At 41.9% G+C, this 14,846-nt stretch overlaps 1 protein-coding gene across 5 annotated transcripts in view; it reads left to right on the top strand.

Annotated features, from left to right (window-relative positions):
• LOC124063958 (helicase ARIP4-like) overlaps nucleotides 1-13,225 on the top strand; it is a 63,125-nt gene extending 49,900 nt beyond the window's left edge. For 4 of the 5 annotated variants that reach the window (XM_046398125.1, XM_046398127.1, XM_046398126.1 and 1 more), the window contains 18 exons: nucleotides 39-259; nucleotides 458-640; nucleotides 1,282-1,415; nucleotides 2,408-2,604; nucleotides 2,727-2,930; nucleotides 3,076-3,214; nucleotides 3,365-3,542; nucleotides 3,922-4,140; nucleotides 4,871-4,989; nucleotides 5,182-5,306; nucleotides 6,113-6,212; nucleotides 6,312-6,517; nucleotides 7,243-7,418; nucleotides 8,050-8,246; nucleotides 8,659-8,858; nucleotides 9,024-9,113; nucleotides 9,315-9,413; nucleotides 9,514-13,225. In XM_046398125.1, coding sequence (XP_046254081.1) covers nucleotides 39-259; nucleotides 458-640; nucleotides 1,282-1,415; nucleotides 2,408-2,604; nucleotides 2,727-2,930; nucleotides 3,076-3,214; nucleotides 3,365-3,542; nucleotides 3,922-4,140; nucleotides 4,871-4,989; nucleotides 5,182-5,306; nucleotides 6,113-6,212; nucleotides 6,312-6,517; nucleotides 7,243-7,418; nucleotides 8,050-8,246; nucleotides 8,659-8,858; nucleotides 9,024-9,113; nucleotides 9,315-9,413; nucleotides 9,514-10,610 — 3,884 coding nt within the window. In that variant the 3' untranslated portion in view covers nucleotides 10,611-13,225. The remainder of the gene's footprint in view (nucleotides 1-38; nucleotides 260-457; nucleotides 641-1,281; nucleotides 1,416-2,407; nucleotides 2,605-2,726; nucleotides 2,931-3,075; nucleotides 3,215-3,364; nucleotides 3,543-3,921; nucleotides 4,141-4,870; nucleotides 4,990-5,181; nucleotides 5,307-6,112; nucleotides 6,213-6,311; nucleotides 6,518-7,242; nucleotides 7,419-8,049; nucleotides 8,247-8,658; nucleotides 8,859-9,023; nucleotides 9,114-9,314; nucleotides 9,414-9,513) is intronic. The other variant, XM_046398124.1, reaches the window with a different exon arrangement.
• The last annotated feature ends 1,621 nt before the right edge of the window (nucleotides 13,226-14,846 follow it).

Genomic DNA, 14,846 nt, shown 5'->3' with positions numbered 1-14,846 from the left:
AATTTTTGCACCCTTCTATTGCTCACCCCCTCCCTCAGATGTGATCGATCTGAGCTCGGGGGAGGATGACACCGTCATCCACGTCAGCAGCAGTTCCCCCAAGGAAGAAGAAGAGAGCGAGCAGAGCGGTGCGCACACCAATGACGCCTTTAACCGGCCGGACACCCAGGGCAGGGTGCTGGTCAACCTGAACCATCCAGCCACAGAGAAGGACATTTTCCTGTCGCCACAGCTGGCACAAGCAGTCAAACCTCACCAGGTATAATTACTGCTGTACTCAAAGCTTGGTCTGGTCGTCCTGCACAATTTTGAGGTGCATGTAATAAAATAAATCTTCTTTTCTTATCACTGTGGCTCATTATCACCTTTATTCTCTTCCGTCTTCTCTTTTTCCCCCTCTTTCCTCTTTGACCCATCGCTTCATACTCCATGTCTTTCCTTTCCGTCTCCTCCTCAGATCGGTGGAATCCGCTTCCTGTACGACAACCTGGTGGAGTCGGTGGAGCGGTTCGGCAGCAGCACCGGATTTGGGTGCATCCTCGCTCACAGCATGGGCCTGGGCAAAACGCTGCAAGTCATTTCCTTCATCGACGTCCTGTTCAGACACACCCAGGCTCACACTGTGCTCGCCATCGTACCTGTAAGCATCTGTGCATTTAATATTGAAGTACAATGGAGGATTGAATAGCACTCAGATGTAGACAATATGCTCAGTGTTAAAAGAATAGAAGTGATTACATCAGCAAAATATGAATGAATGAATAAAAGAACAGGTTCTTGGGTACATTATGTGTCCCATCTTGCCTATAGGCCTTGGTGGGTATGATAATAAATGTGTGTGGGTATTTTGATTAATCAGTGCATGGATGGACATGTAACTCAGTTAATACAAAAAGTGTTAAACTTTTGTTCAAAATTAGATGTACCATAAATTCATTCATCAGTTATTAGCAATGAACTTAAACTGTAGCCTCTGTCAGAGACAGGCTAAGTGCCCATCACAAGATACCATGGCCCTAAACAACATCTAACACTTGGTTTGAAAAAAAGTATTTAAATGTAAAATTTCATGATATGAAACGGAGAAAATGGACTTCATAGCAGTCCATTTTTGATGTTTTTATGTCTAAAATGAGTGATCCAAGTTGAAACTATAAAATATTCAGTCAGCCAGTTGGTTAGTTGATCAGTTCAGCTCTAGATTAGACACGAACAGAATCGATATGGAGACTAAAAGGCGATGAGGATAGTGACTCTGACTGTCTGCTGATTTCATCCCAGGTGAACACACTGCAGAACTGGCTGTCAGAGTTCAACATGTGGGTCCCTCCTCCGGAAGCGTTACCTTCAGACATCAACCCGGGTCTGGTGACGCCTCGTACCTTTAAGGTTCACATCCTCAACGATGAACACAAGTGAGTATGGACAACAAGAACATTCATTCATTTATTTCTGTGCCACCCAACCACCTGTTTAATTGAATTGTTCAGAAAAAATAACATGAAGTGAGAATAAGAGCCTGCGGGATGTGTTCTGTCTTCCTCAGACATACAAATACACGAATGCAGCAGGGTCTTTGGAAAATTAAAAGCCATCTCAGGATGGATGCAGTTAGATTCACGTGAAGCAGAAACAGGACTTTACTTCAGTCGTTTACAAAAGACAGAGCTGACCTTCTTGCCTGCCTGTGCACGTGATCCCCTTCTGGCTCGTTCTCTCTTCCATGTTTCCATCATCCTCTTTCTCAACAGCTGCTTCAGCTGGAAAGATTTTTTTTTTCTGACTGTTGTGTGTGTTTGGGATTAGGAAAGATGGAAGGAATGATGTGTGATGTGTGTGTGTGTAATTCCAGGATGCAGCCTGGTCTGAAAGTGACACAGTAACCTCAATCTGTCTCTCTCAGTCCAGTTAAAAATATTTTAAACAATGTAACTCTTTCGCAAAATCAGTAAGTTATGTTTCTGCTGTTCATACACAGCTCTAAAAGGATTGTTCATTCAGTAATTAACTGGGGATTTATTATAATTACAGAGATTGATTACAATGTAATCGGGTTTTTTCTCTTTAAGAAAATAATCTGCTGTTATTACAATTTTTCCCTGTCTCCTCTGCTTTATTTGTGTAGTTCCGCATAAAGGTGCTACAAATCACATTCTAACTCACAGAGAGGAGCTCCAGTATTAGTTAGTTAATAGTATTGTAATAAACAGTATTTTCTTGTAAAAATTTTACATATTATACTTTATAATGCCTTTGTACAATGACCACTGTTTTGAGGCAGATTCAAAGGGAGTCAGAGTTAAGTATAAACAAAAAGGAAAACCTTCTCTGTAACAGCAAAAAATTGCAGCTTCAGCTTCAAGAAACACAAGCGGCAACATAACCTACCTTTTCTTACTTTACCCAGGAACACAGCGACCAGGGCCAAGGTGGTGGAGGACTGGGCACGGGATGGAGGGGTGCTGTTGATGGGCTACGAGATGTACCGACTCCTGTCGCTGAAGAAGAGCTTCGTAGCTGGGAGGAAGAAGAAGAGCAAGAAAGCAACAGGACCTGTCGTCATTGATCTGGATGAAGAGGACAGGCAGCAGGAACTGCTTAAAGGTGGGAGAGATGGGGGTGGGGACTAAGTGGAATAGAAAATGAAGGGGAATTATGAGCATATACAACATTTTGAAACACTAGAGTAGAATATCACTGAAAGTATTTTTTCTGTCCTCCACTAGGTATTGAGAGAGCTCTGGCCCGGCCTGGTCCAGATGTGGTGATCTGTGACGAAGGCCATCGCATTAAGAACTGCCATGCCAGCACTTCGCAGGCACTGAAGAACATTCGAACCAGACGCCGTGTGGTCCTGACTGGCTATCCGCTCCAGAACAACCTGATGGAATACTGGTGCATGGTTGACTTTGTCCGACCCGATTTCCTAGGTACGGAGCGAGATCCCTTTTTTGTTTCAAAGCATGTTTTTAACAACCATGAAGATGCTGGAAGGTCTCTAATCAAAAGACTGAATTCAGTGCTAGTCTCTTTACCTGTTAACCACCTAACTGCAGTTTTTACATCCTATTTCAGGTACACGGCAGGAGTTCAGTAATATGTTTGAGCGCCCCATTTTGAACGGGCAGTGTGTAGACAGCACACCTCAGGACATCCAACTGATGAGGTACAGGAGCCATGTCCTGCACAGCCTGCTGGAGGGCTTCGTACAGAGGTGAGACAGCCCACAACTACTTTGCAGAAAGCAAAACCTCATCCTTTAAGCATTTAATAGAGAAAACAAAGGTTCTCTTGGTCAGACTTGACATTTTTCCCACCTGTTATTCAGTTTTAATAACACAAATACTGATTGTCTTTATCCCAGACGAGGTCATGACGTCCTGAAGGACCAGCTTCCCCCTAAGGAGGAGCATGTGATCCTGGTACGTCTGTCTCCCCTGCAGAGGGCGCTCTACACAGAGTTCATGAATCGCTTCAGAGAGGCAGGGAACACTGGCTGGCTCAATCTCAACCCACTGAAGGCTTTCTGCGTCTGCTGCAAGGTGAGGAGAAAGGCGTGTGTGCAACATTAGCTGGATACAAAAGGAAATCTATTTTGGAATTTTTGCAAAAACATTTTATTCAGATTTTGGTCTGTGTTAGGAACAAGTTATTTGTGCCATTATCAGTGCCATATTTAATAAAAAACTATAACTGATCAGGGTCGTTTTATCTGCAATTAGATGGTAAATGTCACCAATCTGTCATCAATTATAAAAATGTGTTCTTGCTCTGTATGCGGTCCTGCTGTTACAGTTATTGTCTTCATCAACATGTTTCTTCAGCAAGATGAATTTTTGCATATTTATCATACTTGGCAAATTCAATGATTGCCACCTTGAGAAAGTGTTTTCACTGCGCCAATTTCCTGGTATTCTTCAGATCTGGAACCATCCAGACGTGCTGTATGAAGCCTTACAGAAGGAAAACCTAGCAAGTGACCAGGACTTGGACCTTGACGATATCACTACCACAGGTCCTACCCGATGTCCAACCGCACCCAATCAAAAATCCAAACCCTTGGAGAATCCTAACCCTATTGGTGGACTGAGTCTCAACCAGCTGCAGGAGAAAGCCAATCAGGTCATCACTTATGAATGGGTATGTTGAAAGCCTTAAAATAGTATAAGATCTAATTTAATGTTTTTGTTTTTGCTTCCTATAAAGCTGTATTATGCAGTTTCTGTATGAACACATCTAATTGGGGTGAGGCATGGCAGAGTTGGTTGGAGCTCTCACCCCTTGTACAGCTGAAATCTCTTCATAGAGGTGACCCAGGAGTCCGGCCTGTGGTCCTATGCTTCCTTATTGAGATGCTTTAGATTTTTACAAAAGTAATTCCGGTGTCCGTTCAATGCTGCCACACTCCATATAATGAAGAGAAATGCCAACAGAATTATGACATCACAGCTCAGGACGTCTTACCATTAAAGTTAGAGCTTCAAGTGGAGCTCAGATTTTGTTCCTCCCCTTTATAACAGTTTTATTTCTCTGGCAGCAATGTGTGATTAAACAAAGGAAGCTCTGGAAACTACAGAGACATGAGCGTCTCCATGGACACAGCTCAAAAAATGTTGAGCCCTCTGTGAGATAACTAGCTTCCACTTGTATCAGAATGCTTTTAAGTCAAAGCCTACAATATGTGCTGCACTGCAGAGTGCGAATCTAAGAATTGAATAGGTTCGCAGCTTTGGTTGTTAACTTCTTGCTTATAAAGTTTAAACCAGCAATGTAGCCTCACTTCTTCTAAATCATCCAGTCAGCTTAACCATGAATGAAACGTTTAATAGTACAGCAAATTTTAACAGTTGGTCTCTCTTCACATGACCAGGCAAAGGACATCTTGTGTGATTACAAACCCGGCATCTTGGAGAACTCGGCTAAAATGGTGCTGCTGTTCCACCTGATAGAAGAGAGTGTCAGGAAGGGAGAGAAACTCCTTGTCTTCAGGTATAAGATCAGACCACACAACAGTACGTTTTCACACTTTCGTGGTATAGCAAATAATCCAAAACTAACTGTAGCTAAACAAATTACTTGTGCAGTAGATTGGGGGAGAAGGGGTTGTCCTTTTCTCAGGTTTATTTATTATTTTTTTTTAAATTTCTGATTTGGTAAATTAATTTTGTCTGCCCCCTGCAGTCAGAGTTTGTCCACACTGACAGTGATAGAGGAATTTCTGGCTAAAAGACCAGTTCCCCCGTCGCCCAACATGTCCAGCAGAGACAGACCCAACCAGAACTGGGTCCGCAACCTCAACTATTACAGTAAGTGACAATTAATTGTTCAGTATTGGGCTAAATAGATTTGTTTGATATCCTAAACATCAAGAAACCTGCTCTTAAGGCCACGGACTACATGACGAGGAGGCTTGAGTCAGAGGAGACAGGTTGAAAAGTTAGTTAGTGGACCGTGAGAGGTGACACATATGGTGCAAAAAGTTTTTCTGTAAATAGTGCTTCACTGGTGGTACATACTGATAAATTTGCAAGTCTTTCTTGAGGATATTGCTGACTATGGTGGTTTGGTCGAGTGATGTGGCTTCAGTCATTGACTTACAGTGAGTGGTGCCATCTGCTGGCGTTTCTTGATAACTGCCAGGTTTTAATTTATGGTTCTCTGCTAGCACAGAAACGCACAGAATTAATAGAGTTGGTGTTTGCGTTTCAGTCTTGAAAAAACATGAGCTGTATCTATTACCTTTGTCATGTCAGTCGTTATCTGGAATGAGTTTGTGGAAAGTCATACATTCTATCGAGTGAAAGTAATGTGACTTTTAACAGTCCACAGATGTCTTATTTTGCATAAATATTACTTGTAGATGGAACTTTTGTATGGTTTTATTTTACCTTTAAATGACATACAATAGTAGGTGGAGAATCAAATCGACAGGGATAAAGTTCACACGATAGGGTCATTTTTTTGTAGATACTAAAAAATGAACTATAAAACTATAGATTGATTAAAATAAAAAAGGAAACACACAATAAGATAATATCATAATTCAACTGAATGACCCAAAGTCAGTGAAAACCCTGTTCTAATTTTCCATTGGTTGTGTGATGTCTTAAAGGACTGGATGGAAGTACAACGGCCTCTGAGAGAGAAAGACTGATAAACCAGTTCAATGATCCATCCAATACCTCAGCATGGGTCTTCCTGCTGTCTACCAGGTAACATCACACAGTAATAATAATAATGGATGAATATGCAAAGGTCAAGGACATAAAATCTAACAATAACAAATATGACCTGTTCTCTCTGGGTCTTAGGGCTGGTTGCCTGGGCGTAAACCTGATTGGGGCGAACCGCGTGGTGGTGTTTGATGCCTCCTGGAACCCATGCCATGATGCCCAGGCAGTGTGTCGTGTCTACCGCTATGGTCAGAGGAAGCCATGTCATATCTACCGGCTGGTGTGCGACTTCACCCTAGAGAAGAAGATCTATGACCGCCAGATCTCCAAACAGGGCATGTCAGGTGAGTCGGAACATGCATTGATGGGTTATGTTTGAGTTATGGTTGAATATCCCTTTAAGAGAGGACTGATTGAATGTGCAGGTGTTTTTCACTTCTTATTATTATCCTATTTCAGTCTTTGTGTATATAAAGTGAATTCCCCAGTTTGATATACCGTATGCATTTGGGTATTTTAGGTACTAATTTTTATTGGATGTCTTGAGAGCAACACAATCACGTTATACGTACCAACACATGAACAAGATAAAGGCGGGGGGAGGGAAGAAAGAGGAGAAAAACCAATTGAAGCACATATAAAACAGATTTCAAAGGAAGATATAAAAGCCACATAAGCATAAAAAACACACTAAGCTCAATATATGTACATTTATTGTGTACTATTTCAAATATCTGTCAGTAATCAGTCTTAGTGGGAAGCCCAGTCAAGGCTCCTCTGTGTGAACACCAAGCGGGCAGACCCCCCCCCCCCGAAGAAAATAATCAGCTTTGTTCTTCTGTTCTTCTGCCAAGAGGCTCTTGTCTGACAGAGTAAACTGTTTCAAGCGTTTGCTGTAAGCTTTGACCTGCGAGACAGACACATTGAGGCCGCTCAAGCTTTGGAGAGCTGTTAGAAATCAAATAAATCGCTCTGTTTTGCCACATTCATCTGCTTGAATCTTCATCCTGGTCCTCTAAACCCTTCGTTTTTCCCTTCCTCCTGTCTTTTTTCTCCTTCCCTCCATTAGACCGGGTGGTGGATGACCTGAATCCTGTACTGACCTTCACCAAGAGGGAAGTGGAGTCTCTTCTGCACTTTGTGGAGGAGGAGTCAGACCCTTCTCAGGTGCAGCTGCAGCCCCTGGACAGCGTAGAGAGTGTCCTCAGGAAGGCACTGCACTTCTATCCTCACCTGATCACTAAGGTACATGATCAGAGGAAACCGAGGAAAAACATTGTCCCTGTATGCCCCCTAGAGGTGTTTAAAAGTAGGACATGTGAGGATGTTTCTGTAGGCTTTACTGTTATCAGCCTAAAATTTTTACATGGTTTATTGTAGTCTTATTGAAGGCAGTTGGCAGTTTAAGAGATGACTGAGATTTTGATCATTTCAGTTAATTCAGTAAGTCACTGTCTGTTATGGTGGCTGTTTGAATAAAATTGTCAGACTTCTCCTTGAATGTCCCCTTAATTCTACTTTGTGGAATAAATGAAAGGTGAGAACAGCCTCAGGCAGTTGCAATTATGCTTTCCTTTCTATTTATAACACTGTATTTGATATCTCATTTGGGTTGAGGAGAGTTGGTGAGTCACCTCATAATTAAACCTGCTGAATTCACAGTGGATGTTTCTAGGCTAAACTTTCAGAGCAAAAAAGTGAGATCTCAAGATTTTAAGTTGGCTAGAAAGAATGTCCAATCTGGCACTTTCATGAGTTTTATTTCAACTAATTCATAGTATAAGCTGGGGAAAATTCAAGCTGCAATGCCGAAGCACGAAGGCAGCATTGTGACAACTATCTCATGTTTTTACCATCTACCCTTTCTCCCCTCCAGCAACCGTTCCCCCATGAGTCCCTGCTGATAGACCGTAGGGAACTGAAGCTGAGCAGCGCTGAGAAGAAAGCAGCAAAGAAGGGTTATGAAGAGGAGAAGAGGGCCTCTGTGCCATACACTCGCCCTTCCTACGCTCACTACTACCCTGCTAGTGACCAGAGCCTCACCAACATCCCCGCCTTCAGTCAGAGGAACTGGTCAGTGACTCACAGCAGTGATGACTGCCAAAATAAAAATGAGCAAGCAAGTGGAAAAAAGAAACCTTGCTTGTTCATTTATCATTTTGCCTTTCAATGGCGTACAAGTGACATAAAAAGATAACAAACGTGGGGTGTGTTAAAAGATTAAGCTCAGTGCAACTTCAGTTTCAGGAATTTTTTTAATGTGTAGCCTGCTCAAAGCTAAAATAATGCTTGATTATTACAGTCAGTGGAAGCTTGACACTTTAGAGGTACAAGGTCTCAAATACAAAAAGATATCTTTACATTTTTGAGAAGCTTTCATAAGGAAGGAAGGAACTGGTTGTTAAAGGTAGCTATCAACTAAACCTCGCTTTAATTCATGAATGAATGAAGTCATGAGCTAATGAAAAATAAACTCACTGCTCAGGCGCCCACCTCCTCGTACTGAAGAGAAACCAGTGGCCAGTATCCGGCCAGTCCAGTCAACGCCAGTTCCTATGATGCCACGACAGGCGTCTGCAGGCTCTGCCCCAAGCGATGATTCATCAGGATCCAGCCTTGGAGGTTTTCCCGTCAGCTGTCTGAAAAAAGCCGGGGTGTTTGTTCAGAGGATCGTCACCACCACTGGTAGGCAAACTGTACTTGTAACGGACCCTTTTTACTGTTTTGTTTTGTTTTGTCCTCCCTCTCCATGCTATTTTTTATTTTATCTGCATTTCCCTGGAATCATCTACTCCTTATAATATGTGATGTTTCTCTGTACTGTAATTTGTCTTTCTTCATCTGTTTCAGACATAGTGATTCCAGGCACCAACAGCTCAACAGATGTCCATGCCAGGATCACTGCTGGAGAGAGCATTCACGTCATCAGGGGCACAAAAGGTACAAATACTAACTGTACTCTTGAAAACATCCACATGTTGTGTTGTTCCAGTTTCTCTACTTTCTAGTGTGAGAATTTGCTCCATTTTTTCCATCTCACATTATGATACCAAACTGGTTGTCTTGGGGTTTTGGACTATTGATAAGACAAAACAACATTCTGTGTGTACTGATTTTTTATTTTACTTCTTTCTGTTTTAGGGACTTACATCAGGGCATCTGACGGTCGAATCTTTGCCATCAGAGCAGCAAATAAGACCAAGACTGCAGAGGAGAGTACGACAGCATTAACGCCCAAAAGTAAGATGACTTATTAGCAGATCTGAGACCTCTATAATTAGGAACTATCAGGTGAAGAACATATTTTTACATTAACTAACCTCTTGTTTCTTCTTCTCAGACTCTCAAACCCCACCAGAGGAAGTGCCAACCAATAGCACTAATGGTTGTCTATCACCTACCAGAAAGCAGCAGGTTCCCTCCAAGACCCTGCCCCGTCCTCTTTCACCCGACAGCCCAGAGATCATCAGCGAGTTGCAGCGCTACACAGGAGGTACAGGAGCTGGTGCCACTGGAGATCAAACAGACAGGGAAGCAGAAAGCAGTGTGAACAACCTGCCTTCCACCAAACCCGTTCAGACCAATGGCAGCAGTGAGAGCAGCACTGGGAGTGGAAATGTGAGCCACCAAGATGCCTCTGTGCCTAATGTAATCCAACCCAACATGGACGCCACTGCCGCCCAAGACCTGAGAACTGACTCCAAGCGTAAAGCCTCCACCCCATCTTTGGATGAGCGGCCCACTAAGCAGATCTCTTCAGGCAAACACTCCTCAGCCCCTCTGGCCTCCCAAGGCTTCCCCTTCACTGGTGGCTATGGCCTCTCTCCTCTCGGCCTCAGCCCCACCATGTTGCGTGGGTCACTGGGACACCCGCTCTTCATGGGGGCAGGTTCGCCTTACTTCCAGTCCCCCCACACCCAACTGGGGGATCCCAGTTTCATGTACCCAGACCTGTTTGGGTTTGGTGGAGCCAGTGCAGTCCCCACATCCTCCTCCTCAACGACAACCACTGCCACCACGGCCTCATCTTCTTCATCATCATCATCATCCTCTGCATCAGTCAAGGCTGCCAGTTCAGTTCCAGGAGCCCTTCCACCTTTCATGTTGAGCCCCAGCATGGCGGGCATGGCTGGGTTGCTTCCACCAGGCTTCCCCCTCTCTTACACTCAGTCTCTGGCTAGCCTCTACACAGGGTCCATGCTCCCAGGTGGGCTGCCAGGTCCAGCTGCCACTCCAGGTCCAGCCGGAGCCAGCTTTCTCTCCCAATACCCACCTACTGCTGCCTCCAACTCGTCCTCTTCTTCTCCTTCCTCCTTCTCCCCCTCAACAAGGTCTGAGGGCCACCGGGGCCCGATGCTGGTGAACGGTGGGAATATTAGCAGCGCCAGCGGCTCGGATGATGATGGTGATGATGTCATTGAGGTGAGGGGACAGTGACCGATGACCGATATAGTTGTTTGAGCAAGCCTGATTCAGTTTAATAATCGTCAAAATAGGATGAGATCCTATTTGCCAGGATGCAAGCTTCTGAGAGCCTGTGGCTGAGGTAGTGAGGGAAATGGACAAAAAAATATAAGACAAGTGAAGTGATGACAGCTGAGCCCCTGCTACTGTGTTTCCTCTGCTTGTCTCTACTGACTGAGTGGTGATTGAACACAGACTGAAGACAGAGCAACAAATCTTTATGCTGAATCAGAAGAGAAAACCTGAGGAAGACAACAGCTCCAGATGGAGAAAGAAAATGAAAATCAGAGGACTTTGGGCTTCCAAGTTTTTGTCCAATACTGGCATTGAAATATTGATCACTGGACTTTGTACTGCTGAGTGTGGGCCTGCAGTGACCCCAAATGGCCACTAGTTGTACTGTTGATTAGAGATTATAGCTCTGCAGCTTCGCTAAATGTCAAGACTCTTGCTTTTTTCAGCTAATTAAAAGATGACAGTGGGATGGAGTTTCTTTAAAAAAGGGGTTTGATAAATAAGTGAGCTGGTAGTAACATTTGTTAAGTATCAGTAACTGAAAAGGTATTCTTTGTCACTTGTCAAATATTGCTACTGAATTCTTGAAATGGTAAGAGAAAAGGTAAAAAGATCAAACAGAACTTTTCGAAAGCATTTTGATTCTACTCAATAATTCACTGCCAGGACAGGGGGGTATTGTACTTTTTGTTCATGAAGAAAAAAACATGATAATCATGAATTATTGGAGAAGCTTGTTGAGGAAGAGGGTAAAACCAATTACTGAGACCTTAAAACTAATGAAAGAATGTATGCTTAATCAAATGCCTTTAAACCAGGCCTTTCTGAAAAGACTCCTTCTGTTTAGGCATCAGACATGGAAAGATCTGATTATTCTTTTTTTGTGTGTATTTTATACATGATCTCTTTTACTTTTTAAAGAAGTTTATTGCCTAAAAATAGCCAGGTGAAAATGAGAAAAATAACTGTGTTTTTGCGAGGTGTCCTCCTTGTAGCGGAGAAACAACCAACAGAAAATGCCTTTTTTTCCTCCATTTTTCTGAATGTTAACTGTGAGAGAGGAGAGGTAAAGAGAGACGGGCGGTAAGCACGACTCTCTGAATCTCACCCACAGTCTTACTGTAGCCTAGCGAAAAATGATGCAAAACACTCACTCAAGCCTATATATGTATTCATACAACCCCAGAGGAATTAAGCTCATAACCCCAAGTTTTGGTTACGCTCGTGTCGTTACTGTGTTCGTATCTGTGTGTTGTGTTATTAAGGGTTACAAAAGGAATCGTTTGGAAAAAAAAATAAATAGAAACTTACTCCGTTTGACAACGACACAGACTCCACCTCTGCTGTGTTTCTTCTTCTTTCCCATTTTGTGAACAGAGGTAATTGTGAAACCAAATTTTTTTGTTTTTCTTTGGAAAGAGATGGTGTAGCTTCGCCAAAAAAATCAAGAAATGCACAAGCACATAAGAAACCTCCAGGAGGAGGAGGATTGTGTCTTAAGAGACCAAATAATGTTGTCATGGTAGAGCAGACTGAAAAATCCACCGCAGCTGCAACATGCTCTCTCTACAGCATCCTCACCGCCACAGTTGAGAAGTACATATCCATTTCTCTGTATGACCTTGCAGGTAACACTGTACTGCACTGTAAAAGAGACACAAATCTGTATATATCTACAGGCTGGTTGAAAGCTTCACCATGTGACCAAGTTCCATGTAGATTAACCATAAACAATCATTCTGCTGTTCCAATTGATCCCCTCTGATCACACGAACTGATCTACTGCGGTCGTCACTGTCACTATGTGGAAAATCTTCTCCTCCAAAATGACTGCAGCAAGAGCTTTAAAAACCACCAGCTCTTTTGTGGAAAATGAAACCTCTTCGAGTAAAGACTAAGCATTTCCTGTTCTTTCTCTTACATGTATTTGTTCCTCATGCTGATTGAACTGAATTGTTAGTTTACTTAATGTTTTATTTTTGTTCTCCTCTTTTTACATTGTTTATTTACCAAATTAATTTATTTATGGCGGTGCATATTTATTCATTTGTATTTTTATTTTTGTACAATGTTTTTTTGTTTCCTTTTGTTGCTTTTCTTTATCTTGTTTGTAAGATTTTTTTATGGTCATATCGCTGATGGCTTGTAAAGACTTGTCGATCTGCCAGTCTGACCCAGCATGTGTGAATTTCTGCAGAACTTGCACGTGGACCAACCAATTAGTGTGTTAATTTGCACATTAATAGCCAGGATTCTTTATGAAGGATCAAGCATATATATCATACCCCACTTACGATAACTCTGGTCAGAAGGATATAAGAAATACAGTGACTGAACTGTATTAAAACTGTGCTCTAATCTCTACGAACTCCTTCATCAGAATATCCTGTGTGTTCACAAGTTTGTTCTAAACTGGGATACAAAGTATTTTAACTGAATATGAGCCATTTGTGTGCATGAAAATGAAGCTAATTCACAAGTAATGGGTCAGAACCTGAGGCAGTCTGACTACACATCAGCTGAAAAGAAAGAAAAGAGTGATATCAAGTGCTTTCCTTTTTTTTTTTTTTTTTGTTTTTTTTAAAAAACAAAAAAACAAAACACCATATCACCAGAAATGTCCATCAGTGTCATCCCTATGACGGCAAACAAGCGAGTTTCCCCATTGTTGAACTGGTTGGCTGTCAGCTCAGCTTGGCGTTTGCTGCGACAACTGACTGCTTTTTATTTCACAGCTTTCTACTTGAATTTTCATATTTATTTATATAAATAATTTGGTCAGATAAGGCCAATTCAACTGTCTCGATTCCACTTTAGCCGAGGAGAAGATTATAGCTGCTGTCTTTGAGGATTGGCTCTAGTCAAAGCCTGTTGTGTAGTTTATCGATGGATGATGTTTATGACCTTGGATTACTTTTAGATCCTTTTGGGGTTTTTTTCTGAAGTTTGTAAATAAAGACACATGTTCTAAATAATATATTTTCTAATTTCTTTATCTGTAGAAGTAGCAATAGGAGTAGCCTACCCCCTACCACCCACCTCACCCCCACCCCCCTGTCTCTCCGTCTCACACACACAGACAGGCAATTGAGCAGCGTATGTAAAGTTGAGAACAGTCATGCTTCCAAAAAAATGAACCACTTCTACAATATTACAGTCATGTGAAAGGAATATAATTTGCTCTCACCCACAGCCCTGTGAAACAGTCACAAAATTATGCAGTTTTCAATCTTTCTTTTCAGTCTATAGTATATTTGTCTTGGAGTGACAAAACTACATGCTTATTGTTACTTAATAGAAATGTAATCCAAACTAAGACCTAAGACTCAGACTTCCAGTAAGCACACAGTAGAATCACTGTGGCCTCCTTTTAAGAGAGAATATTTACCCAGAGCCCCAAAATCCACAGGAAACGGCAACTGTGGTGTACATCTGATGTACCTCAGTTCTTGTAGCTCATGATTCATTTTACTAATTGTTGCAGTGTTTTTCTCTTTCCTTCAGATAAATATTCAAACATCAACAGAAATCAGAACCTGGAGTTAGTTAACTGACTTAAAAACACACTACAGATAATATAACAATACATGCAAGTGTTTTGCATGAAAATCTGATAATTTATATTTTTGTAATTTTCATCACTTAAGAAAGAGGAGATGTATATGGACTCTAAATGAATGGAAGTCCAGTCCACTATTCAAATCTTGTGATGCCTAGTCTTACAATATGGGTGGAAAAAATATAAAATATACAGGACTTTTCTAAGAAAGCTTGTCACATACGCCACATGGTTGAAAGAAATTTAAAAAATAAATCACTAACATTGTCAGAGAAAAACACAATTTTACAGTAGGCACTGGGCAAGCAAAAAAAACAGCTGATCTCAATTTAGTTGTTGTCTCCTGCTGATTAATTTGAACTCATATAGATGTCAGTAAAGTTATTGCTTTTGGAATTATATTTGATTTTCCGTTGTTGTAATGATAAGATCAATGGAATGTAACAGGGAGGGTAAATCTAGGTTCAGTGTGTACTGGCCCACTTTCCATGTCCTACTTTAATGCAAGGTGGCTCACATGGTGGAGCTTCTGAGTGTGTCAGAGACCACCATATTACAACCAGATGATGTGGAGTCATCATCTGTAAAGTGAAACCGACAACTTTGATTTCTGAACAAAATACTATGGAGCTCCA

Source organism: Scatophagus argus, chromosome 8 (assembly GCF_020382885.2).
Source record: "Scatophagus argus isolate fScaArg1 chromosome 8, fScaArg1.pri, whole genome shotgun sequence".
Classification (NCBI taxonomy): Eukaryota; Metazoa; Chordata; class Actinopteri; family Scatophagidae; genus Scatophagus; species Scatophagus argus.
Note: the sequence above shows the minus strand (reverse complement) of the source record. Positions and strands in the feature narration are given on the sequence as shown.